General features: G+C 43.2%; 1 protein-coding gene across 2 annotated transcripts in view; it reads right to left on the bottom strand.

Moving 5' to 3' along the window:
* Positions 1-26,376, bottom strand: part of LOC118938391 (ETS domain-containing transcription factor ERF-like) — a 52,676-nt gene that overhangs the window by 9,330 nt on the left and 16,970 nt on the right. The window contains exons 3-5 of one of the 2 annotated variants that reach the window (XM_036942215.2): positions 6,999-7,075; positions 5,890-6,124; positions 1,714-1,897 (exon numbers count right to left, since the gene is read on the bottom strand). In XM_036942215.2, the coding sequence (XP_036798110.1) occupies positions 1,714-1,897; positions 5,890-6,124; positions 6,999-7,062 (483 nt within the window). In that variant the 5' untranslated portion in view covers positions 7,063-7,075. Of the gene's footprint in view, positions 1-1,713; positions 1,898-5,889; positions 6,125-6,956; positions 7,076-26,376 lie in introns of those variants that run through there. The other variant, XM_036942199.2, reaches the window with a different exon arrangement.

Genomic DNA, 26,376 nt, shown 5'->3' with positions numbered 1-26,376 from the left:
CACAGAGGCTCAAAGACTCAAAGCCAGGAGAAGTACAGAGTCAAATGGAGGCCTACGATTAAGTGGGCACAAAGGATAAACGACGAGAGATAGAGGGATTGGGTGCCCTTCGAGGAGGGAAGAGTGTGAGGGGACAAAGGAGGGAAAGGATTGATGGAAGGGAGAGAGAGACTAAACAACATAATAGCTGTGGGGTAAGAGAGAGAGAGAGAGAGAGAGAGAGAGAGAGAGAGAGAGAGAGAGAGAATGTTTGTGTGTGTGTGTGTGTGTGTGTGTGTGTGTGTGTAGAGGTGCTTTAAAACAGGAAAGGGAAAAGAGGCCAAACAAACGAAACGGTTAAGTCACACAGAGTCGAGGGAGACAGAGAGAGAGAGGGAGGATTTCTCTTTTTTTAGAAGAGCTGGGATCAATAATTTCTGTCACCCCTCAGCTCCAAGTTTGAAAAGTGAGACTGTACTTCCAAGCTGCATGATCTGGATTGCTTAACCAAACCTGCATTAATGACCGAACATTGATCTGATCTGACGTATCTACTTGTCTTTTATTTCTTTCATTTTCAATCGATGACAGAGAGATAGGCCATCCGAGACGGGAATGTGAGAGGGGTGGATAACGGCTTCTTTTGTTTTAAGGACAAGTTAAAACCATCTCTCCAGTTTCTCCTTCACTCTCTTTGTGACTCTCCTTTTCTGTTTCTATCTTTCAGGACAATCAGACTCTTCTAGTCATTTAAAGTTAACTCTATTCCCTTTTAAATACATTTCATGAATTAAATTAATAAAGACAAAATACTATTTGCACTAGTACCGCAATGTCCGTTTTTTGTATTTGTAAAAAATCTGTAAAAAATAATTGTCATAGCAATTTCTATATTCAAGCAAATGAGAAAGTATGAATCAGTTAGTGTTTCATTTGCATATATCATCACCTAAATGGACCCATCAGAAATATGCACCCTGAGCACAGACCATTACTTCAATAAGTGTATCTATTGTTTCATTACAAACTGTAACAGGACAGTTTTATTCATACAACCCCTCTGGTGGTCCAAGAACATTTATCTCTGTAAAAATTTCAAGATGTCTCTGGGCAAATAATAAGTGAAGAACATTTTATCATGATCAGGACTGCTGCTATTAGAAACAGTGAATAAAAGATGTGTGATAAGATACGCGGAATACAATTGATCCTCCCGTAACTGAAGAATGAATACACAGCAGGAGTCTGTACAGTACAATCTGCAGTTCCCTGAGACTAAATGGATTTTAGCTAGACCCGCTGAATCAAATCAACATTAATAAACAATCAAGTATGGAGTTGTGGCAACCATATTTCCATCTCTCCCTCTCATTTTCCTCCCTTTATTTCTCTCTTCTTTTCCCCAATGTTTGTCGTTGATGGTTCTCAGGAATCTGCTGGTCTTCTATCCAACTTGTCCTTTAATGTTGGTGAATTCAAACATGTACTGTTCAAATGACAGCTCACTTTAGACAATGTGATGGATTGTGATAATAGCGGGGAATAACTTGGAGTAGCTGTCTATTCTGGAAAACGTGTTGTTCCTGTCCTAGTAATCCTCTCTTTCTCTTTTCCCTTCATACCCTCCTCCATCCATTACCCTTTCTCTCTGTCCCTCCCTCTGTCCTAAACTCCATTCGTTCCTCTCTCCCTCCCACCCTCCCTCCCTCACTTCCTCCGTTCCTCCCTCCGTACCTCGGGTGTGAGAGGGCTGCAGTCGGGCGCGGCGGAGCCCCCATTGAAGTGGTTCTGGAGCAGGAAGGGGGAGCTGGCCATGTCCAGCAGAGGATAGTTCACCAGCACCACCTTACTGAAGTTAAACTTGTAGGTGAAACGCTTCCCTTTGGTTTTGTGCAAAATACGCTTATTATAGTAGTACCTGGGTGGGGGAGGATGGAGAGAAAGGTGACCGGGAAGAGATTAGAAAAGAGGGAATGGAGAAAGGAGAGAAAAAAATAGGGAGAGTTAGAAACAAATATCCATGTTTTCATCGATGGTTCACCGCAGGGCTCTCCAACCTGCTTCCTGGAGAGCTACCATTCTGTAGGTTTTCCCTCCAACCTGCATCCTGGAGAGCTACTGTCCTGTAGGTTTTCCCTCCAACCTGCTTCCTGGAGCTACCATCCTGTAGGTTTTCCCTCCAACCTGCTTCCTGGAGAGCTACCATCCTGTAGGTTTTCCCTCCAACCTGCATCTAGCACACCCAATTTTAAAAATAAGCTGGTTGGTAAAATCAATCAGGTTAGTTACACCTGGGGTTGGAGCAAAAACCTACAGGAGGGTAGCTCTCCAGGAAGGGTTGGAGAGCCCTGGTCAACATTAATGTGTTCCCTTAACAGCAGGGGGAACAACACTGGTCCTCCAGGGCTTAACTCCTGCTGGGTTTGTTTCTCCCTGGCATCTCACTGATCAATTCATGTTTTGATTTGATAAAGTCTCCACACACCTCGTTAGGCAGGACTAATTAGGTCCCTGAGTAAAACCAAAAACAAGCACATAAACAACATCCCTCCAGAGCCTGATCTGACCTGCTGTGCACCGTTGACATACAGCAATTATTATGTAAATATGAAATATATTTGGGAAGGGCCCGTAAGTAAGTATTTCACTGTTTATCCACACCTGTTGTTTACGAAGCATGTGATGAATACATTTGATTAATTACATGTACAGTATATGTACAGACATATTATTCATTACATGTACAGTATATGTACAGAAATATGCATAATAGATATACATCAACTCTTGCTGTCAGCGCTTCTGGCATCATTCACAACTGAAGTGCCTCTTTGAGGGCGGGACTACAGTGTGAGTGGTGCCTCTTTGGAAACAACCTCAGGTGCCAATCACTCCAACTCTACAGTGCTTGTTTCCTGTGCCACCTACTGAGGTGTCACAGGCTACAGTACCTGTCAGAATCCTACACTGTCAGATACTACATACTGCCATATGGTTCAGATGAGAGGGTTGGTACAGAGGTGAGGTGGGGTGGGGGGTGTTCTCAAAACTGAATAAAGAATAAACACATTATATTAAGCTGGTGACTGCCCTGATACATTCTTAGACTTTAAATTACTATTTTAAGCATGTAAGTCGTTTCAAATAGGCCAGTGACAAAGTTAAAATCCTGTATAGCTACACTGCAGATGTAAGGTAACAACTTCACAGGCATACAGACCTGTACACAGTGCATTCGGAAAGTATTCAGACCCCTTCACTTTTTCCATATTTTGTTACGTTACAGCCTTATTCTAAAATTGATAACATTTGTTTTGTTCCTCATCAATCTACACACAATACCCCATAATGACAAAGCAAAAAATGTATACAAATTCTCAAACTGAAATATCACATTTACGTAAGTATTCAGACCCCTTACTCAGTACTTGGTTGAAGCACCTTTGGCAGCGATTACAGCCTTGAGTCATCTCGGGTATGACAATACAAGCTTGGCACACCTCTATTTCTCTGCAGATCCTCTCAAGCTCTGTTAGGTTGGATGGGGAGTGTCACTGCACAGCTATTTTCAGGTCTCTCCAGAGATATTAGATCGGGTTCAAGTCCGGGCTCTGGCTGGGCCACTCAAGGGCATTCAGAGACTTATCACAAAGCCAGTCCTGCATTGTCTTGGCTGTGTGCTTAGGGTCGTTGTCCTGTTGGAAGGTGAACCTTCACCCCAGTCTGAGGTCCTGAGCACTCTGGAGCAAGTTTTCATCAAGGATCTCTCTGTACTTTGCTCCATTCACCTTTCCCTCGATCTTGACTATTTCTCTAGTTCCTGCCTCTGAAAACATCCCCACAGCATGATGCTGCCACCACCATGCTTCACCATAGGGATGGTGCCAGGTTTTCTCCAGACGTGATGCTTGGCATTCAGGCCAAAGAGTTCCATCTTGGTTTCATCAGACTAGAGAATCTTATTTCTCATGGACTGAGAGTCCTTATGTTATGCGGTGAATGAGGACCCAAAAGCGAATTAACAAAACAGAGTTTCTTTAATGATGAAACACACGTAGGCTCAGATGGACAGGCAGATTCCGACAGGACAGGACAAGGTTAGATGAACAGGCAGATTCCGACAGGACAGGACAAGGTTGCAGCAAACACGACGATAGTCTGGTTCAGGCATGAGTAACACAAACGAGAATCCGACAAAGACAGAAGCAAAAACAGAGAGAGATATAGAGACCTAATCAGAGGGAAAAAGGGAACAGGTGGGAAAAGGGGTGAACGAGGTAGTCAGAGAAGACAAGGAACAGCTGGGGGAAAGAGGGGAAGAAAAGGTAACCTAATACGACCAGCAGAGGGAGACAGGGTGAAGAGAAAGGACAGAAACAAGACACAACATGACAATACATGACACCTTAGGAGCCTTTTGACAAACTTCAAGCAGGCTGTCATGTGCCTTTTAATGAGGAGTAAAAGGCACATGATTTTTGGAGTGCTGCAGAGATGGTTGTCCTTCTGGAAGATTCTTCCATCTCCACAGAGGAACTCTGGAACTCTGTCAGAATGACCATTGGGTTCTTGGTCACCTTCCCGACCAAGGCCCTTCTCCCTTGATTGCTCAGTTTGGCCGGGCAGACAACTCTAGGAAGAGTCTTGGTGGATCCAAACTTCTTCCATTTAAGAATGATGGAGGCCACTTTGTTCTTCAATGCTGCAAAAATGTTTTGGTACCCTTCCCCGGGATCTGTGCCACGACACAATCATGTCTTGGAGCTTTAGGAACAATTCATTTGGACTTATGGTTTGTTTTTTGTTCTGACAGGTGTGTGCCTTTCCAAATCATGTCCAATCAATTTAACTCCAATCATGTTGTAGAAACATCTCAAGGATGATCAATGGAAACAGGATGCACCTGAGCTCAATTTCCTGTCTCATAGCAAAGGGTCTGAGTACTTATGTAAAAAAGGTATTTCTGTTTTTTATAAGTTAGCAACAATTTTTAAAAAACTGTTTTCACTTTGTCATTATGATGGGGTATTGTGTGTAGATTGATGAGATACATTTTTAAAATCCATTTTAGTATAATGTGGAAAAAGTGAAGGGGTCTGAATACTTTCCAAATACAATGTATATCAGTATGTATCCACCACAAACGGTTGGGGCCCTCGCAATGATTTGTACACTTTTGCTTTGCGTAGCAATTGTGCCGTGGCCCTTAATTGAGCAATTAAGCTAGGCTAATCAAGAAGGCTAATTATGGCCCCAGCCAATTCATAACAATTAGACCCCTACGACAGCCCCCATTAACGAGAGGGCAGGGGAAACCAGGGAGGGCGGTAACAGGGTGTGTGTGTGTGTGTGTGTGTGTGTGTGTGTGTGTGTGTGTGTGTGTGTGTGCGTATTTTCATTTGCATAAGCAAACAACGAGTAGCGGTGGGGTGCGGGGTAAATTAAATAGAATGATGTATAGCAGAATAGGTAGCAGGGCTATAGCTTAAATCACATAGCAATGCGTAGAGTTTTGAGACAAGTATTTCTGAGAAGGCAGAAGGATTTATTCTCAGTAGGTCTAAATCCAAGCTATTTTATATGGGGGATTAATTGCAAAATTCTTATTGAATTTTTTATACGAAGGTTTAAGAGTGAACTTTTCCATTTGGACAATGGAAAATAAGGTGAAATCGAGGATATTGACATTTTATAAGGAAAAAACATAATATTTTTCTTTCCATTTTTACTGACATGGAGGGAGGTGAATGGGACACATAGGACTTAAATCCACAAAAAATAAATATTGCTACTTTCTCTGGCTTCTTTTACTGAAAAATATCAGAAAAACTTCACACACACACACACACACACACACACACACACACACACGCACACGCACACGCACACACGCACGCACACAGTTCCTACCTTAGCGCCCTGCTCAGCTTATCATAGTTCATGTGGGGTTTGCATTTCCGGAGGCCCCACAGTTTGGCCACCTCGTCAGGATCCTTGATGACAAACTCTCCGTATTCCCCCTGCCAGGAAATCACACTCTGGTACTCCTCCTTCTGCAGCAGCTCCAGAATAAAGTGCCAAAGCTGAATCTGTCGCGAGCCGGGGCTCGACTCAGGCTTGTAGGCCCAGTCTGGGAAGGCAATGCCTGAGGAGGAGGAGCAGGAGAGTGGGAGGATGAGATTGAGGCCCATTGGTTTGTGAATGGTGAGTGCTGGCCAAAGGGGCTAGCTGTCCGGATGACTGATGGAGTGATACAGTTAAGAGATGATGTGGTTAATATCATAGAGCATGCTTACAGCAATGTTGCTCTGTGGTACTACTAACGGCCTCTAGCTTGGACCCGCTAGCTGGTCAGTTAGATTTCTACTCTCTTTCGGAGTTGATGGATGCTACTTACATTTTGATAATACTTGAATTCTAACTGCCTGCTGCCGTACACTTTTAATATAATTAAATAGCTCATCAATTGAACAAGAATTCTGGCTAATTAGCCCTTGCAGAATAAGTAAGGAAACATGAATTGTAACAAATTAGAAACGTTAATTGTTCACTGATGTGTGTGGAAAGTTTTTGGTTATTCATAAATAACAAATTATCTTTATAATGCAGACTTGTTGGGGTATACATATTGACCATTAGAAAACACTAGCTATCAAAGGCCTGACGTACTAAGCAGTAACACAGGGAAAAATAATGCAAGGGAATACAGGTAAACCTACTACAAATAGGTACATAAAGAGGTAGGAATAATGCAGTTAGTTGAAGTGTAAATAAAGACAGTTTGGTAAATTAGCATCAAGGTTTTTTGTTGTCTATTTTATTCCTGCTGATAATAACATCTAACACAAAACATTGCACAGGTACAAGCACTTTGTACATCTCCCCTTAGTGTATAACTGGTATCTGCCCTCCCCCAAAAGTGAATCAAATGTTCCTCCACAACCCTAATAAATTCCCCAACTCCCCAAACCACGTACCCCGGCTTCCGCAAAAAAGTGCCCCCATCCTGCTTGCCTCACCTGGAGTCCAGAGGGCAGGGACAGGGGGGGTGAGCAACAGATCACTGACACAGTTACAGTCCATGCCTCCACTACACCTGAGAGATGGGGAGACAGAGGAAGAGAAGGGGAGAGAGGGAAAAATTATAATTTAATTCAAATTACTTTTATTTCCTGTGAGAAAAGGTGGGAGAGAGGGATGAGTTAACCAAGTCCGAGGTGAGAGATGACCTGCAGGGCAAAGGGCAGGGGATGTTTTTACACCGTGGTTTTGAGTCCCTTATATCAACGTTACACATAGTATATATCAAGAGCTTTTGTAGATCATGTGTTGATGGCGTGATCTAGCAGGGTCAGAGAGCAGTAACTGATGCAATGTGGTGGACATCCCTACAGTATTTTTAAAGAATATGAGAAATGAATCTCTTTAAACTTGAAGGAGCAGGATAATGAGGTGATAGAGAGACGATGTTTTGATCAAAAAGTGGGAGTAGGGAGTAGTGATTCATTCCAAAATGGTTAGTGGTTTAGTGGTTATAACGGCTATATTGACAAAGACGTAACATGAAAGACTGATATATTCAATTGACAATCATTTAAAATAATTCATATTTTGTAATACAATGAGGAGAAAATTACAAACATAAACACTAAAATGAGAACCAAGGCCAGGAGTGTAAAAACAAATAAAGCTGAAGTATTTTCATATTTTCACATTACTAATACCTAAGATTAGATCTGTATCGAATATGCCAAATAAATGCCCAAAAATTGGAATTGGGTTGGCTAGTGAAATTCACAACAGGTAAATGTACAGAATAAATACATCCAGACATGTTTATTAGCCAGCAAACTGTTGATCAGCACAGTCTTTCTGTCTGAACATTCACATAATTTTATTTCTGAGAAAATAACCTCTGAATATAGAAATTAAACTGTGAATTAGGGCGGCAGGTAGCTTAGTGGTTGGAGCGGTGGGCTCTAATTACCCGAGCTGACAAGATGGAAAATCTGTCGACGTGCCTTGAGCAAGGCACTTAACTCTCATTTGCACCAGGGGTGCCATACTACTATGGCTGACCCTGTAATATGAGTGAATATGACTAAAGACAGAGTTGTAATTTGACTGTGCACATTAGACAACTGTGGAGGTGAATGGTGAAATACTAAGGATGAACATCTGTCAATGTTAGGATGAAGTGAATGAAGTGAGACGAGTTCAAGAGATTGGATACAGTTTGGATATTACAATTTCATCTTGGTTGTTTTACAAACCTCAAATGGAAAATAAACCTTGCCACTGCAAAAGTATCTTTAATGCTGGTCTCTCCATCTATCTCTCCATCTCTTTCTCCTCTCTGTCTGTATTTAATTATGCTCTGTGAAATGTGGATTTTCCCTCCAGCATTGAAATGGTACGTGAATTATTGAGGTGTGTTTGTATAAATTATTATTAGTAACTCCAGGCATTTCTCTCTCACTCACACTCACCCTCTCGCACTCTCACCCTCACCCTCTCGCTCTTTTTAGTCATTGGACTGTGGCTCCTCCCGCTCTCTTCATCTTTGTGTTTTCAGACCTCTGTTTCTTTCTCAGAATCCATCGTCTGAATGCATATATCCCTTCTTCTTTTCCCTCTCTTCCTCATTTTCTTGTTCTCCCTGCTCCTCCTTTACTGCTCCTCCTTTACTGCCCCTCCTTTACTGCTCCTCCTTTACTGCTCCTCCTTTACTGCTCCTCCTTTACTGTCCCTCCTTTACTGTCCCTCCTTTACTGTCCCTCCTTTTACTGTCCCTCTGAGTGCACACTCTTGTCTGTCACAAGTAATTCTCTTCACCTGTAACTAACAAGCCTATACTCCCTGTTCAATTATTTACTAAGATAACTATGCATTCTGGGAAGCTGTACATTCAAAACAATTTTCCAGAGATTGTTGTGGAATTATTTCTACACTTTTAGAGGTTATATGTACAGTATTTAAGCAGTATTTAAGCATATTTGAGACCTGTACTGAATTTCAACTTGTCTATTTATTTGATCTTTACAGCCGTAGAGCTCCTATATGTCTATGATTCCATATGTCATTTTATGTTTGCAACAATCTATGCCTCTCCCTATTCCCTTGAGCTTTGGGCCTTCAATAGCACATCATCCTATCATTTACCATAGACTCCTAAACCCCAGTCTGTACTCTGAGGACACACAATATGGGTGCTTTAGTACCGGACAAGGTCTACCTCTCTTTCCTCCTATGCACCTCCTCAAAATCTATATGCACCCATCTCCTATCTATCTGCCAGCCTATCTCCACAGTTGACTCCTCCCTTCCCTTTCCCACCTGTCCACTGTCTTCTCTCTCTTCCTCCCTCTCCTGCTCTGTGTGTTTTGCTTCGGCGCAGTAATTTTCTGTTTGATTTCGGAGGTAATGCATTTTTTACAAATCAAAGAGGAAGCCAGGCCCCCTCCCCACCCCGACTCCCAATCTCCCTCTCTCGCCCCCCTCAGCCCCCCAGGCCAGAGAGGAGATAAAGGAGCCCCCATCATTTCCTTGTTAGTTTTGATTTGGGCAGCACAGGGCTTTCAAGTTCCCCCTATCACCCCCAGAAACATTATAACTAGCAGCACAGGGAATACTGCTCCTCATGCACACACACTGGCAGATACAGAGGCACACTGATAGACTAATGGAGTGTCTATACCCACACAGACACACCGAGTCACAGGTATATATATATATATATATATATGCTCTACTCACACATACCAACACCAGTGTACAGGTACTGATAGTGATAGTAATAGCACACACAATGAGGCGTTGTTGAAACCATGGATACTAACTGAATCAATACACACACATTTATCGCAGGGTTGAAAAATAACATTTTCATTGTTTACCAAAGATGCAGACTACACACACACAGTGCATAAACAAAGGCTAAAAGATACTCACAAAGAGGTTTGCATGTAGCATTGGGGACGAGCCTATAATGGACCAAAGAAAAGACCAGTCTCACACAGTAACTGATGGCCACCCAATACAACAGTATAGATGAAGGATTACTCTAATCACCAATAACAAAAAAAGGCAGAGCATGAGACATATTGTCCCAGTTTTACACGGGCAACTATTGTTCCACTGTTACACTAATACACCTATAACATGTGCCCTGGAACCCCATAGTACACCTGAACCTGTTCACTATTGAGCTTTTCTGTGAATGGAAATGTAGAATCAGATTCTATATGGTAATGAACTGCATTTCACTAAATCAGGTCTGACAGATGAGTGGGGACTTGGAAAAGGGGTAAAGTGGGGACTTGCAGTAGAGTGGGGACTTGGAACAGGGGTAAAGTGGGGACTTGTGGTAGAATGGGGACTTGGAACAGAGGTAAAGTGGGGACTTGGAAAAGGGGTAAAGTGGGGACTTGTGGTAGAATGGGGACTTGGAACAGAGGTAAAGTGGGGACTTGGAAAAGGGGTAAAGTGGGGACTTGTGGTAGAATGGGGACTTGGAACAGAGGTAAAGTGGGGACTTGGAAAAGGGGTAAAGTGGGGACTTGGAACAGAGGTAAAGTAAGGACTTGGAAAAGGGGTAAAGTGGGGACTTGGAACAGAGGTAAAGTGGGGACTTGGAAAAGGGGTAAAGTGGGGACTTGGAACAGAGGTAAAGTGGGGACTTGGAAAAGGGGTAAAGTGGGGACTTGGAACAGAGGTAAAGTGGGGACTTGGAAAAGGGGTAAAGTGGGGACTTGGAAAAGGGGTAAAGTGGGGACTTGGAACAGAGGTAATGTGAGGACTTGGAAAAGGGGTAAAGTTGGGACTTGTGGTAGAATGGGGACTTGGAACAGAGGTAAAGTGGGGACTTGGAAAAGGGGTAAAGTGGGGACTTGGAACAGAGGTAAAGTGGGGACTTGGAAAAGGGGTAAAGTTGGGACTTGTGGTAGAATGGGGACTTGGAACAGAGGTAAAGTGGGGACTTGGAAAAGGGGTAAAGTGGGGACTTGGGGTAGAATGGGGACTTGGAACAGAGGTAAAGTGGGGACTTGGAACAGAGGTAAAGTGGGGACTTGGAATAGAATGGGGACTTGGAAAGGGGTAAAGTGGGGACTTGGAGTAGAATGGGGACTTGGGAAAGGGGTAAATTGGGGACTTGCAGTAGAGTGGGGACTTGGAACAGGGGTAAAGTGAGGACTTGTGGTAGAGTGGGTACTTGGAACAGAAGAAAGACAAGTAATGGAGAGACTGTGGACAGAGAGGGAGCAGAGCGAAGAGTAACAGCCAGATATGGAAGTTGGACAGACTGACATTCTGGCAACATTTTGTCTCCAGTGGTGTCCAAAGATGGAAAAAGTGTAGGGTCTCAAAAAAAAGAGAAGAGATATGAGTCTGGCCTCTCTCGCTCTCTGTTTCCAACAGATGAAACAAACTCTGTACATCTGTCTCATCTTTCTTTTTTGGTTGCCCCTGAAAATGCCCAACTGAACACCCTCTCCCTATCCTTCTACCCCCTCTCCCTCTGTTCCTCTCTCTGGTTAGCTCTGACACTCTGGTCAGCCTCAGGGTGGAAGAACAGAGGGACTGTAGTATGGGTTTGTAAGAAGAGAAGGGGGAGGGAGGGAGGGAGGGAGGGAGGGAGGGAGGGAGGGAGGGAGGGAGGGAGGGAGGGAGGGAGGGAGGGAGGGAGGGAGGGAGAAGTGCAGGGGGTGGAAGACAGGAAAATTATGGAGGACTTGAAATGAACCTGTAAAATTGACTATAATCCCAAAAAACTGTTAAACCACTTCAGAAACAACATGTCATTTCATCAACAACAACAGAAAAGACCATACAATGTAGGCCTATAAGCATTGGGTGCTTGAAAACGATGGACCTTTTGGAGCTACAGTGGGGCAAAAAAGTATTTAGTCAGCCACCAATTGTGCAAGTTCTCCCACTTAAAAAGATGAGAGGCCTGTAATTTTCATCATCGGTACACTTCAACTATGACAGACAAAATGAGAAACAAAAAATCCAGAAAATCACATTGTAGGATTTTAATGAATTTATTTGCAAATTATGGTGGAAAATAAGTATTTGGTCACCTACAAACAAGCAAGATTTCTGGCTCTCGCAGACCTGTAACTTCTTCTTTAAGAGGCTCCTCTGTCCTCCACTCGTTACCTGTATTAATGGCACCTGTTTGAACTTGTTATCAGTATAAAAGACACCTGTCCACAACCTCAAACAGTCACACTCCAAACTCCACTATGGCCAAGACCAAAGAGCTGTCAAAGGACACCAGAAACAAAATTGTAGACCTGCACCAGGCTGAGAAGACTGAATCTGCAATAGGTAAGCAGCTTGGTTTGAAGAAATCAACTGTGGGAGCAATTATTAGGAAATGGAAGACATACAAGACCACTGATAATCTCCCTCGATCTGGGGCTCCACGCAAGATCTCACCCCGTGGGGTCAAAATGATCACAAGAACGGTGAGCAAAAATCCCAGAACCAGACGGGGGGACCTAGTGAATGACCTGCAGAGAGCTGGGACCAAAGTAACAAAGCCTACCATCAGTAACACACTACGCCGCCAGGGACTCAAATCCTGCAGTGCCAGACGTGTCCCCCTGCTTAAGCCAGTACATGTCCAGGCCCATCTGAAGTTTGCTAGAGAGCATTTGGATGATCCAGAAGAAGATTGGGAGAATGTCATATGGTCAGATGAAACCAAAATATAACTTTTTGGTAAAAACTCAACTCGTCGTGTTTGGAGGACAAAGAATGCTGAGTTGCATCCAAAGAACACCATACCTACTATGAAGCATAGGGGTGGAAACATCATGCTTTGGGGCTGTTTTTCTGCAAAGGGACCAGGACGACCGATCCGTGTAAAGGAAAGAATGAATGGGGCCATGTATCGTAAGATTTTGAGTGAAAACATCCTTCCATCAGCAAGGGCATTGAAGATGAAACGTGGCTGGGTCTTTCAGCATGACAATGATCCCAAACACACCACCCGGGCAACGAAGGAGTGGCTTCGTAAGAAGCATATCAAGGTCCTGGAGTGGCCTAGCCAGTCTCCAGATCTCAACCCCATAGAAAATCTTTGGAGGGAGTTGAAAGTCCGTGTTGCCCAGCAACAGCTCCAAAACATCACTGCTCTAGAGGAGATCTGCATGGAGGAATGGGCCAAAATACCAGCAACAGTGTGTGAAAACCTTGTGAAGACTTACAGAAAACGTTTGACCTCTGTCATTGCCAACAAAGGGTATATAACAAAGTATTGAGATACACTTTTGTTATTGACCAAATACTTATTTTCCACCATAATTTGCAAATAAATTCAGTAAAAATCCTACAATGTGATTTTCTGGATTTTTTTCTCATTTTGTCTGTCATAGTTGAAGTGTACCTATGATGAAAATTACAGGCCTCTCTCATCTTTTTAAGTGGGAGAACTTGCACAATTGGTGGCTGACTAAATACTTTTTTGCCCCACTGTATGTGTGTATGTGAATCGACATCACCAAACAGCCATCCCACTGGGAAAAGACGTCAATTCAAAGTCTAGGCCCTATTTCACATTGGTTCAACTTAATTTCACTGAAATTACGTGGAATCAACCAGGGGAAATAAATGGGGTAAAGTTTTGTATGTGAACCCCAATGATGACGATTTTATTAAGAAAACGAACTAGTGTGTTAAGTTATGAAGCTAAATTATATATAAATATACAGTAGATTGGCATGTGGATGAGGAAGCGAATGTTTGGAAAACTTGCTCAAGTTAAGGAGATGGTGAAGGGAGAGTGTTGCATGTGATATGGTATCACCACTTTACAGAATACCGGCCTTAAGATATAAGGAGAAAAATACGAAGAAAAAAAGAGGAAGAAAAAGTATCAATCGATAGGGTTAAATTATTCATCGTCATTAATTATCGATCGCTCTCCGCTGCCGGCTCGTCCGCCGAGCGCCAGAGTTGAAAGGAGGGAAAGCGCGCTTTATTAAAACCGGCTCGAGCCTCATTGTTTCATGTCCCGCGGCAAAGAAAAAGCTCGAGCTTGGCTCTACCGGTGCCAGTGAAAAATCCACACAGACGCACACACACATTGCCCCCCTTTGCGTTTTCCCTCTCTCCTTGCTTGCTCTCTCTCTCCCGACGCGCGGGAGAGCTTTGGGGAGCCTAGTACGGTGTTCACGGGGCGGCTGTGTCTCGCGTGGATCGATGAGGGATCAATGGCTTGCGCTGACTAATAGCCAGAGAGCGCCTTTGATCTCGCGGCAGAGAGATCAAAACCTGCGCGAGAGGGAAGAGAGAGGGAAAGAGAAAGAGGAAAAGAAACTGCTCTGGCGAGCGGACCTTAAACTTCACACAAGCGGAGACACGCATATTCACGTCTAATACACACAAAGACACACGCACATACATGATTACATCTACAAACATATATACGAAATATATTTAATGATCAGGAAATTTCACCGAGTTTGATTAACTGCAAATGACTACTTCCAGATGCAAGGTGTGTGGGTGTGGTTTTGTTTTACTATCCTCGTGGGGACCAGACAAAAGCAGAAATTTCGCTGGGTTACAATTAGAGTTAGGGTTACAATAAGGATTAGGTTTAGGGTTAGGTTTCCATTTAGGGTTAGGTTTCCATTTAGGGTTAGGGTTGATGTTGACTCCTTCAGACAGGGTAAGACAGTGAGAAGGGGAGATCCATCTGCTGTTTCTATAGAGCAAATTAGTGACCTATGGGCTCAACTTCACCCTATCCTAAAGCTAAACAGGGAAGGTGTGTGTGTGTGTGGGGGGGGGGGGGGGGGGGGGGTCTCATAATTGCAAAGTTGTAGAGAAAGTGAGAGCATGAGATTGGAAAGATAACAAAAGCTATCAAACTTGTTCATGTAAGACGACTGTTTTATGCAAAAATCAGACATTTGAACATAATATTTTCTTTGTTGATCAGAATGTAGCCCATTTAAATCTTGCATGGTGGTTTGTCAGATCAGGGGATTAAAATGGCATTATATTTCCTATAGTGTGCACTAGCTTCAGCAGTGCCTGGTTGAAGGTAGTGCACTTCAAAGGAAAAATGGTTGCATTTTGGACGCAGAGGTTATGGGATTCAGAGATTATGGGATTCAGAGGTCAAAGTTTAGCAGAAAAATGACACCTTTAACTCCATCCTGAGGAGACCAATACTGTACCGCCCTGCTTTCAACACCTGTCTTTAGATGCATGGTGATAAAAGCTGCCGTTGTCGATGATTTCACCCCATGAGGAGATGCACTTGTTACAGACCCTTCTCTCCTCCTTATCCTTCCCTTCCCTGCTCTCTACCCCCCTCTCTATTTATCCCTCCTCCTCCCTGGTCAGTGAGTTACTCTCTCTATCGCTCTCACTTCCCGAATTAACCACTCAAGAAGTCACCACCGACTAAATCAATAGCTCATACATAAACCCTGCTATAATCACTCCCCCACTTGTCTGTCTGCCCCTCCCTCCATGTCTCTCATCCCCCTCTCTGTACCCCTTCACTCTCTCCTCTCACACTCTTCTCTTTCTCATCCCCTTCTGTGTCTCGCCAAGTCACTCTCTTAATTTCTTCCTCTTCTTCCTCTTCCTCTCCCCATTGTTCCATCAATACTGTATTGTATTACCCACTTCTATATTCAGTCTCCTCTTTTGTTATGATGAATCTAAAGATCCCTACTCTCCCTCCCTCCATCTCCCACCATATTCTGATACATACCTGAGCACCACACACACACCACCACCACCACCACCACCACCATTATCATCATAATCATCCTCACAAAAATGACTGGCCTAAAATGGACTTTGAGAAAAAGCAACATGAGAAATAAAACAACAGCAAACGCTTCTCTAACTGTCAATTAAACCGATTCCTGTCACACTTCTGAAAGCTCAACTACAGATGACAATTTATCTCAGGTGCGGTGCTTGTTAGCACAGTATTGTACGGGCGTGTAATACACACTAATGATCAACCGAACTGAGGCAGGCGGTGTTTCACCGTGTTAGTGTGTCAAGGAGCCATCATCAATATTATATTGTGTCTCATGTTTAACTATGAAACACAAACAGTTGTTTTGGGCTTAAAGATATTGTATTGCCAAAGGAGCCATGTGCAGACATCCACATGCACAAGGAAAAAAACCACCGAATTTTTAAATTACACACACCCCTCTCTTCCCTCCTCTCTCTTTCTCTCTCCAAGTCTTTGATTCGCGTGTGGTTTGATCTGTGAGAGAGCGAGTTTTGTAAACACATTTTTCACGATCATATAGCCATGGGCAAGGGGAGAGCGAGGCGAGGAGGAAGGAGGGCGGGAGTGGGAGCACAAACACGCCGGGAAGGGGAGAGAGGGACGTTTAATGAGCGCGCGAGATGGAGAGATGGACTGACAGACATGCATGCACTGACTGACTCAAATACCAAACCAACGAACAGAGGCACACACACCAGCAGATTGCCTTTGCCAAGTAAAGCATCAGAGGGGCTGACGAAATGTGAGGCAACACCGAGAAAAACAACTTATTTTATTTTTCCTTATCGCTAAAAGATGACAATGTATTCCCAAATTTGACATTTCCTGACACTGAATTCAACAAAGTCCGAATAAAGCAGGAGAGATATATTTCGTTGTACGGGTCAACAACAACAAAAAACAGCTAAAACTGATTATGGGTAGAGAAATAAAGCTGAACACAGACGGCACCGGTGTGAGCTGAACTAATAAAAGGGCGCACTCTCATTCCTTTTTCACTTCGTTTTAAAATGTTCTCCCAGACCGGCATCTGGGGTTCCTAATTCGTTTAGGTTCGATTGCTCCGGCAGTAATCGTGCTAACCCGTCGCCTCTACCGACTCCTCTCCACGGGACGCGCCGACCGGAAGAGACTTTGGATCCGTATCAGAATAGAGCAGACAGGTGCAGAGGCACAGACACAAAAATTCAGCAATGCATTACATATCTATTTAAAAAATAACATTCAGCAAATTATATGAATATTAAATACAGGCATAATAACCAATCACAACGATAATGATAATAATAATAATTATGATAATAGTAAGCTATTAATATAATAATACAAATAATAAGGAAATTATAAGTAAATAAAAAGGCTAATACCGGTAACCCAAAAATAGTTTTTTTTAAACCTACATTAAGCAGAAAGACTAAAACTGAGAAGGCCAATGGTCATCCTGCATACTGCCTTGGTGACCGAGCCGATACCATTTATTTCTAAACTGTTGTTGGTAACATTTGTTTGTATTTTAGTGTTGAACTATGCTCATTCATTTCAAGCGTTTTGAAATACCCCTCATCGTTTATTTATTCTAAAAGCACTCCCCGCTCAAATCCCTCGCGCCACTGTTTAAAATGATATTATTTTCATTTCTCCGTTACTTGCTTTTTACTGCTTTTGAAAAAGAAGAATAGCTGGAAGGAGTGAAGTTGCTTGTCAGTATGGTAAATTGAGGAGGTGTGTGTGTTTTTTCCTCATATTTACTTTCTTTCTTCTCGCTCTTTCTCTCTCTGTCTCTGTCGGGGGAATTGTTCTCAATGTCCACAAACACATCGCAAATACCCGCCGGCCCCAACAGCATCGATTTCTAATTAGACGCCAGGATAATCGTTGGAGAAAGAGATGAAAAAAGGAAAGAGGAATAGCGAGACGGGCTAAATAAATATATAAACGAATTAGACGCGGGATTAATTGAATGAATATGAGCATTAAGAAATAAAGAATGTTGGATTTATATAGAGCTCGCTAGTTAGATAACAAAATGCTTGATGGACTAAGGAAATATCACGAAGGGGTAACAACCAAAGGACCAATTGTAATAGTGACAGGATGACAACAAAGTATCTTTAATAACGGGGTTCACTTATATGTTTTCATGGCTCTCTACATACAAAAAAACTAGCTATGGTAAAACATGTGAACCCTGAAAATGACTGGTCCGTAAAAAGAACACCGTGGTTACAATGACATGTAGTTAAACCACCCCAACCCATACAGTGGAAGAAGCATGACATCAAACATACACTATATGATAATGGTAGCTATTTATTTCCAAATCACCCAAGATATTTGATATCGATTCAAGGGCACTTGGCAAATAAGTCCACGAGTCATGCCAACTGCTGTTACTGTTCCCTACTTGACATAAGAGCTCATCTTGGGATAGCGGAGGACATTTTCAAGCCCATGTTGTGCACATGTTGGAAAACGAAAAGGATATGTACTACAGCCCAACCTCGGTGCAACACTGGAGCACTGGCCCTCAACAGTGGCACTTTCACCCATTCAATACACTTCCTTGGATACCAAAATGAACAGTGACAACTGTCCATAACTGGTACAAGGTCATACGGAACATAAATGATTCAGATTACACATAAACAATGCCGATGCCATGTAAAGTATAGAAAATACCCATAACAAGAGGTATTGGGTAAACTTAGTTGTTTAGTTCATAATGGTTCACATGAAAAGGCAACATGGGAAACTAAACCTGGACCTAAAGGCACAACTATTGAACATCAAGAACTTCTGTCTTCCATAAACCTGTCTCATCTTCCCACTACATCTTCCCCTCCCTCCCTCCCTAGTTCATTCACTCTCTCCTGCTCTTGACAGTGTGACAAGGGGTTAGTCGAAGGGCTCAGGTAGCTCGTTTACTTTAATTAGCGTTTCATCATCTGCAGAGCAGCTCCCTACTCTTCAACACGTACTCTTTCATGCTGCTCCCTCTCTCATCCTGTTTTCTATCCCTCACTCCCTCCGTCCCTCCCTCCCTCCCTCCCTCATTTTACATCTTCTGTCATAGCTCTTCCCCCCCCCCTCCCTCCTGTTCTTTCTTATCTTCCATCTCCTGCTCACTCAGGCATACAGTAATATTTCAAGCACACATCCAGTACCCACTCTTTTCCTTCATCTGTCCTGAGTCTCCTCTCTTTCTCCTCTATTTAGCTCTCTTTTCCTCCGAGTACCCCCTCTCCATCATCAACCTCCATGATCACCTTGTTCTCTATCTGTCCTCGGTTTCCCCCTTTCCTCTTTCTCTCTCTCTATCTCCCTCCTTCCCTCTCTCCTCCGTCCACTCCCTGTGTCATAATGATGGTGATTAAGTACAGAATTACATAGAGGGCCAAAGCAGTGAGTGCCCTGCCCCAAACATCAACACAGACCATTAATCTCTCTGCCACTACCTCCCAACTCTGTCTAACACACTCCCTCCTTCTGCCCAAGTCCTCTCTCTTTCTCTCCCTCTGTCTGTCTCCATACATCCCCCCTCTTCTTCACCTGCTGTATCACTCCTCTCCTCCTTTATTTCAAGTTGCCTCTTCGTTTCCTGTATTCTTTTCTACGTTTTTTTTCTAAATCCTAGGCTATTACTCCTTCATTTAATTCGCAGCCCATCCATATCCCTCTCGTGTCCATTATTTCATAGTAAAACATTGTGTGACGAATGTTGAGATTTGTTGCAATGCAAACAAGATCTAGATTCTAACAGACCTTTTAAAATTCGTAAAGATTTCGATCTAAAAAAGTATGAGAGATGGAAAGTGTTTTTTCTTTTTTTCAGAAAGAGAGTCGGACAGTAATGGACCGTTGTTAGTTGTTCATTTCTTTCTGTCTTCAACCGGATTGGCCGCCGCCGGTTTGGGCTATCCGTTTGTTCTTAGTCTTGTCTCATTACCGCAGCTTTTGCAAAAGCGAAACCGCGGGTTGAACTCCCCCCAGAACCGTGCAGACAGGTGCTTTTCCTCTTCATTACCCCCCCCCCCCCCCCCCTTCCATCGCCTCCTGTCTCTACGCCCTGACTCGATCGTTCATGTTTACCGAAAGTAGCACTCTACAGATGAATACGAAGGGAAATTTGAATAGCCTACATGTCTGAATGTTGAAACAACAAGCTCATAACATCAGTGAGCTATATCAATTATTTAACGGATACAAAAATAGTGGTAGCATTTAGTTTTTTTGTGTGTGTTTGATTTATAGGCATGATGTTTGATAAGTAGCCTACTGAAAAGTATTTAGTCAACGAATCATGTGTATTTTCACAATTTATGAATAAATGTTCTCCATTTTGATATTATTATTATTATTGTTATTATTATCATTATTACTGTTATTAATAGTAGTAGTAGTAGTAATAATAATAATAATTCTTATTACTGTTATTATTATAGGCCAACCGCTAATTTATTTTCGTTCCTTGTCTGCCTAGTGATGGTTAAACTCTTCAGTTATTCTATGGACAATATTACAAGCATAAATGTGTTTGCTTCTTGGTTAAATTTTACTGGCCTGGATTACAATGACATGTACAATTCGTAATTCTATCGAAACAGTAGCCTAGAAAAACGACCATGGGAAGATCAAATTGGATACATTATAATTGGTAGGCTAAAGAAACGCAAGTATTAATCTTGGGAAATTGTTTCTTAACTTTCTTAATTTAAAAGCAACTGAAAAATGCACCAGCTGAATATCCACATAAGACTGTACGTGATGCCATTGAACGAGACCGTGTGCCTCAAAAAACAACCTCAAAGTAAAGTAGCCTACCGGAAGGGAAGGGGTGTGGTCTGAGACAAGTATAGGGGTTCTAGACACAGCGTGAAGCACGATGATAGTTTAAACTGTTTAAAACACTTACAGTGGTTACTGGATTTGCAGCCTTGTGGGGTTGAGAACGTGATCAAACCCACCATACCCGTGGGGAACCGAGAGGTGGGAGCTCCCATACAAATTGATAAAAGTAAGAGAACGAAAGCAGAGCTACGCTGTCCTCACAATTCACAATACACTTACTAAAGAAGATTCCATTTGAGACCCCCCGGCAAACTAGGACTGCAGTGCTATGAGATGGGAGTTGTAGTTTTAGGGTCATCTTGATTCAACCTGGACACTCTCTAAATGGACTTCAATATATGGCAATAAGACAAACTCGTTGATGAACATGGAAAGCGTGTAATATAAAAATGACAACGTGTATTCATAACGGCAATAAATGATGAAACAGGGTGAACAGTAAAAAAAACATGGAAACACAATCAATGTTGTGGAGAGCTGAAATTCCTAATACAATCACGATGTATAATACCCAGATCATCACTATCAAAATGAATATAGTACCATTAATCATATTGATAATCCTATCATGGAAGACAAATCATTCATTTCTACATTGCATATTCATTCATCGATATCCACAAAGAAATGAAACCTCTCTCGGAAGTCATTTTGATAGCTATAGGTATGATAGCCTTTCCTTCTCTCAGTGCACTACTGACTATTCATTGACCAACTGGCTTTGTGTCTGGCTGTGGGTGTGGTGTAACTGAGTGTGTTTGTGTAACTGTGTGAGTGTGTTGGTGTAACTGTGTGTATTGGTGTAACTGTGTGAGTGTGTTGGTGTAACTGTGTGTATTGGTGTAACTGTGTGTGTTGGTGTAACTAAGTGTGTTTGTGTAACAGAGTACGTTTGTGTAACTGTGTGAGTGTGTTGGTGTAACTAAGTGTGTTTGTGTAACAGAGTATGATTGTGTAACTGTGTGAGTGTGTTGGTGTAACTAAGTGTGTTTGTGTAATTGTGTGTGTATTGGTGTAACTGAGTGTGTTTGTGTAACTGAGTGTGTTTGTGTAACTGTGTGTGTTTAACCCTGTCCCTCTGAACTCCTATGTGACTGTGGCTCCTCTCTGTACTGATCCCTCTCAGAACTCTTTGTTTCCAGTGAAATCAGAAGACCTTTACTACTCACACACACACACACACACACACACACACACAGCATGCCCGCCAGCCTGGCCCCCGTCGGCCCTCGCCTCTGTGCGTGTCAAATGGAATCTCCACCTCAGTGCGTTGTACACCTGCTGTGCCGGCGTATAATACGCTGCATACAGTGAGCCTCGATGACGGATTACTGAATTAGACCAATAATGACAACTGACACTTCTGTTACTGCTCCCTGAGCCACCGGAGAGAGCAGGAGAGAGAGGTAAATAAAGAGCAGAGAGGGAGAAATACACAGACAGAGGGAGAGAGAGAGAGGACAGAGAGAGAGAAATAAATAACACACACACAGGGAAAGGGAATGAAAGACAGAATGAAACAGGAACAGAGGAAGTCACGGATGGATTTGGGATTCTATTTCTGTGTTGTTCAGTAAAATAAATAAGTTATGGCTCGTTCCAGGGGAACTCTCCTCCCGCTGTCTCGCACTCACCCGTCCTCCCCACAAACCTGCCTGCCATTTGTAGAGGAGGGGGTGAGGCAAGAGTTGTCCCATACTGCAGGGCTGGAGTCAATTACATTTGAATTCAGTCAGTTCAAATGAGATACATTGAAATCCAAATTATGAATTGAAAAGTGAGAGAGACAAAATGAAAAATTGATGATCCATTAAATGAATTTCAATACTTATTTTGAATTGACTGAATCCAGAAGAAATGGATCTAAACGGGGCCTGTCCTGTCTGAGAGCATGAGCTGTCATAACTCAGAATACCCCTTCAATAAAGCTCTAATGTGTTTAGAAATAGTTCATGAGTGCACCTAGTAGGCTCCCGCTCCAACCCCATAGAGTGCAGGATGCCAACCCCCCATAGCTCCCCACGCCCAGCCCCACGCCCAGCCCCACGCCCAGCCCCACGCCCAGCCCCACGCCCAGCCCCACGCCCAGCCCACTCTTAAAGGGAGTGCTCCTAATCTCAGCTTGTTACCAGTATAAAATACACCTGTCCACAGAAGCAATCAATCAATCAGATTCCAAACTCTCCACCATGGCCAAGACCAAAGAGCTCTCCAAGGATGTCAGGGACAAGATTGTAGACCTACACAAGGCTGGAATGGGCTGCAAGACCATCGCCAAGCAGCTTGGTGTGAAGGTGACAACAGTTGGTGCGATTATTCGCAAATGGAAGAAACACAAAAGAACTGTCAATCTCTCCCAGCCTGGGGCTCCATGCAAGATCTCACCTCGTGGAGTTGCAATGATCATGAGAACGGTGAGGAATCAGCCCAGAACAACATGGGAGGATCTTGTCAATGATCTCAAGGCAGCTGGACAACTTCACCGCATCAAAGGGACGATGGACGGGGCCATGTACCGTCAAATCTTGGGTGAGAACCTCCTTCCCTCAGCCAGGGCATTGAATATGGGTCGTGGATGGGTATTCCAGCATGACAATGACCCAAAACACATGGCCAAGGCAACAAAGGAGTGGCTCAAGAAGAAGCACATTAAGGTCCTGGAGTGGCCTAGCCAGTCTCCAGACCTTAATCCCATAGAAAATCTGTGGAGGGAGCTGAAGGTTTGAGTTGCCAAACGTCAGCCTCAAAACCTTAATGACTTGGAGAAGATTTTCAAAGAGGTGTGGGACAAAATCCCTCCTGAGATGTGTGCAAACCTGGTGGCCAACTACAAGAAACGTCTGACCTCTGTGATTGCAAAGGGTTTTGCCACCAAGTACTAAGTCATGTTTTGCAGAGGGGTCAAATACTTATTTCCCTCATTAAAATGCACATCAATTCATAACATTTTTGACATGCATTTTTCTGGATTTTTTTGTTGTTATTCTGTCTCTCACTGTTCAAATAAACCTACCATTAAAATTATAGACTGATCATTTCTTTGTCAGTGGGCAAACGTACAAAATCAGCAGGGGATCAAATACTTTATTCCCTCACTTTACCTGCTGGAACGCGTGCTACGGGTGGGTGCAGCTATGGTGACCAGCGAGCAGAGATAAGGCCTAGCAGGGTCTTGTAGATGACCTGGAGCCAGTTGGTTTGGCGACGAGTATGAAGCGAGGGCCAGCCAACGAGAGCGTACAAGTCGCAGTGGTGGGTAGTATATGGGGCTTTGGTGACAAAATGAATGCCACTGTGATAGACTGCATTCATTTTGTTGAGTATGGTGTTGGAGGCTATTTTGTAAATGACATCACCAAAGTCGAGGATCGTTAAGATGGTCAGTTTTACGAGGGTATGTTTGGTAGCATGAGTGAAGGATGCTTTTTTGCGAACTAGGAAGCCAAGTCTAGATTTAACTTTGGATTGGAGATGATTTATGTGAGTCTGGAAGGAGAGTTTACAGTCTAACCAGACACCTAGGTATTTGAAGTTGTCCACATATTCTAAGTCAGAACCGTCCAGAGTAGTGATGCTGGACGGGCGGGCGGGCAGGTGCAGGCAGCGATCGGTTGAAGAGCATGCATTTAGTTTCACTTGTATTTAAGAGCAGTTGGAGGCCATGTAAGGAGAGTTGTATGGCATTGAAGCTCGTCTGGAGGGTTGTTAACACAGTGTCCAAAGAAGGGCCAGAAGTATACAGAATGGTGTCGTCTGCGTAGAGGTGGATCAGAGACTCAACAGCAGCAAGAGCGACATCATTGATATATACAGAGAAGAGAGTCGGCCCAAGAATTGAACCCTGTGGCACCCCCATAGAGACTGCCAGAGGCCCGGACAACAGGCCCTCAGATTTGACACACTGAACTATGTCAGAAATGTAGTTGGTGAACCAGGCGAGGCAATCATTTGAGAAACCAAGGCTGTTGAGTCTGCCGATGAGGATGTGGTGATTGACAGAGTCTAAAGCCTTGGCCAGGTCAATGAATACGGCTGCACAGTATTGTATCTTATCGATGGCGGTTAAGATATCGTTTAGAACCTTGAGCGTGGCTGAGGTGCACCCATGACCAGCTCTGAAACCAGATTCCATAGCAGAGAAGGTACGGTGGGATATGAAATGGTCGGTGATCTGTTTGTTAACTTGGCTTTCGAAGATCTTAGAAAGGCAGGGTAGGATAGATATAGGTCTGTAGCAGTTTGGGTCAAGAGTGTCCCCCCCCCTTTGAAGAGGGGGATGACTGCAGCTGCTTTCCAATCTTTGTGAATCTCAGACGACACGAAAGAGAGGTTGAACAGGCTACAGTGCCTTGCGAAAGTATTCGGCCCCCTTGAGCTTTGCGACCTTTTGCCACATTTCAGGCTTCAAACATAAAGATATAAAACTGTATTTTTTTGTGAAGAATCACCAACAAGTGGGACACAATCATGAAGTGGAACAACATTTATTGGATATTTTAAACTTTTTTAACAAATCAAAAACTGAAAAATTGGGCGTGCAAAATTATTCAGCCCCTTTACTTTCAGTGCAGCAAACTCTCTCCAGAAGTTCAGTGAGGATCTCTGAATGATCCAATGTTGACCTAAATGACTAATGATGATAAATACAATCCACCTGTGTGTAATCAAGTCTCCGTATAAATGCACCTGCACTGTGATAGTCTCAGAGGTCTGTTAAAAGCGCAGAGAGCAAGTAACACACCAGGCAGGTCCGAGATACTGTTGTGAAGAAGTTTAAAGCCGGATTTGGATAGAAAAAGATTTCCCAAGCTTTAAACATCCCAAGGAGCACTGTGCAAGCGATAATATTGAAATGGAAGGAGTATCAGACCACTGCAAATCTACCAAGACCTGGCCGTCCCTCTAAACTTTCAGCTCATACAAGGAGAAGACTGATCAGAGATGCAGCCAAGAGGCCCATAATCACTCTGGATGAACTGCAGAGATCTACAGCTGAGGTGGGAGACTCTGTCCATAGGACAACAATCAGTCGTATATTGGACAAATCTGGCCTTTATGGAAGAGTGGCAAGAAGAAAGCCATTTCTTAAAGATATCCATAAAAAGTGTTGTTTAAAGTTTGCCACAAGCCACCTGGGAGACACACCAAACATGTGGAAGACGGTGCTCTGGTCAGATGAAACCAAAATTGAACTTTTTGGCAACAATGCAAAACGTTATGTTTGGCGTAAAAGCAACACAGCTGAACACACCATCCCCACTGTCAAACATGGTGGTGGCAGCATCATGGTTTGGGCCTGCTTTTCTTCAGCAGGGACAGGGAAGATGGTTAAAATTGATGGGAAGATGGATGGAGCCAAATACAGGACCATTCTGGAAGAAAACCTGATGGAGTCTGCAAAAGACCTGAGACTGGGACGGAGATTTGTCTTCCAACAAGACAATGATCCAAAACATAAAGCAAAATCTACAATGGAATGGTTCAAAAATAAACATATCCAGGTGTTAGAATGGCCAAGTCAAAGTCCAGACCTGAATCCAATCGAGAATCTGTGGAAAGACCTGAAAACTGCTGTTCACAAATGCTCTCCATCCAACCTCACTGAGCTCGAGCTGTTTTGCAAGGAGGAATGGGAAAAAATTCCAGTCTCTTGATGTGCAAAACTGATAGAGACGTACCCCAAGCGACTTACAGCTGTAATCGCAGCAAAAGGTGGCGCTACAAAGTATTAACTTAAGGGGGCTGAATAATTTTGCACGCCCAATTTT

The sequence above is a fragment of the Oncorhynchus mykiss genome, chromosome 2 (assembly GCF_057628025.1).
Source record: "Oncorhynchus mykiss isolate SJ-2025 chromosome 2, ASM5762802v1, whole genome shotgun sequence".
In the NCBI taxonomy this organism is placed as follows: domain Eukaryota; kingdom Metazoa; phylum Chordata; class Actinopteri; order Salmoniformes; family Salmonidae; genus Oncorhynchus; species Oncorhynchus mykiss.
This window is presented reverse-complemented; position numbering and strand designations above follow the sequence as displayed.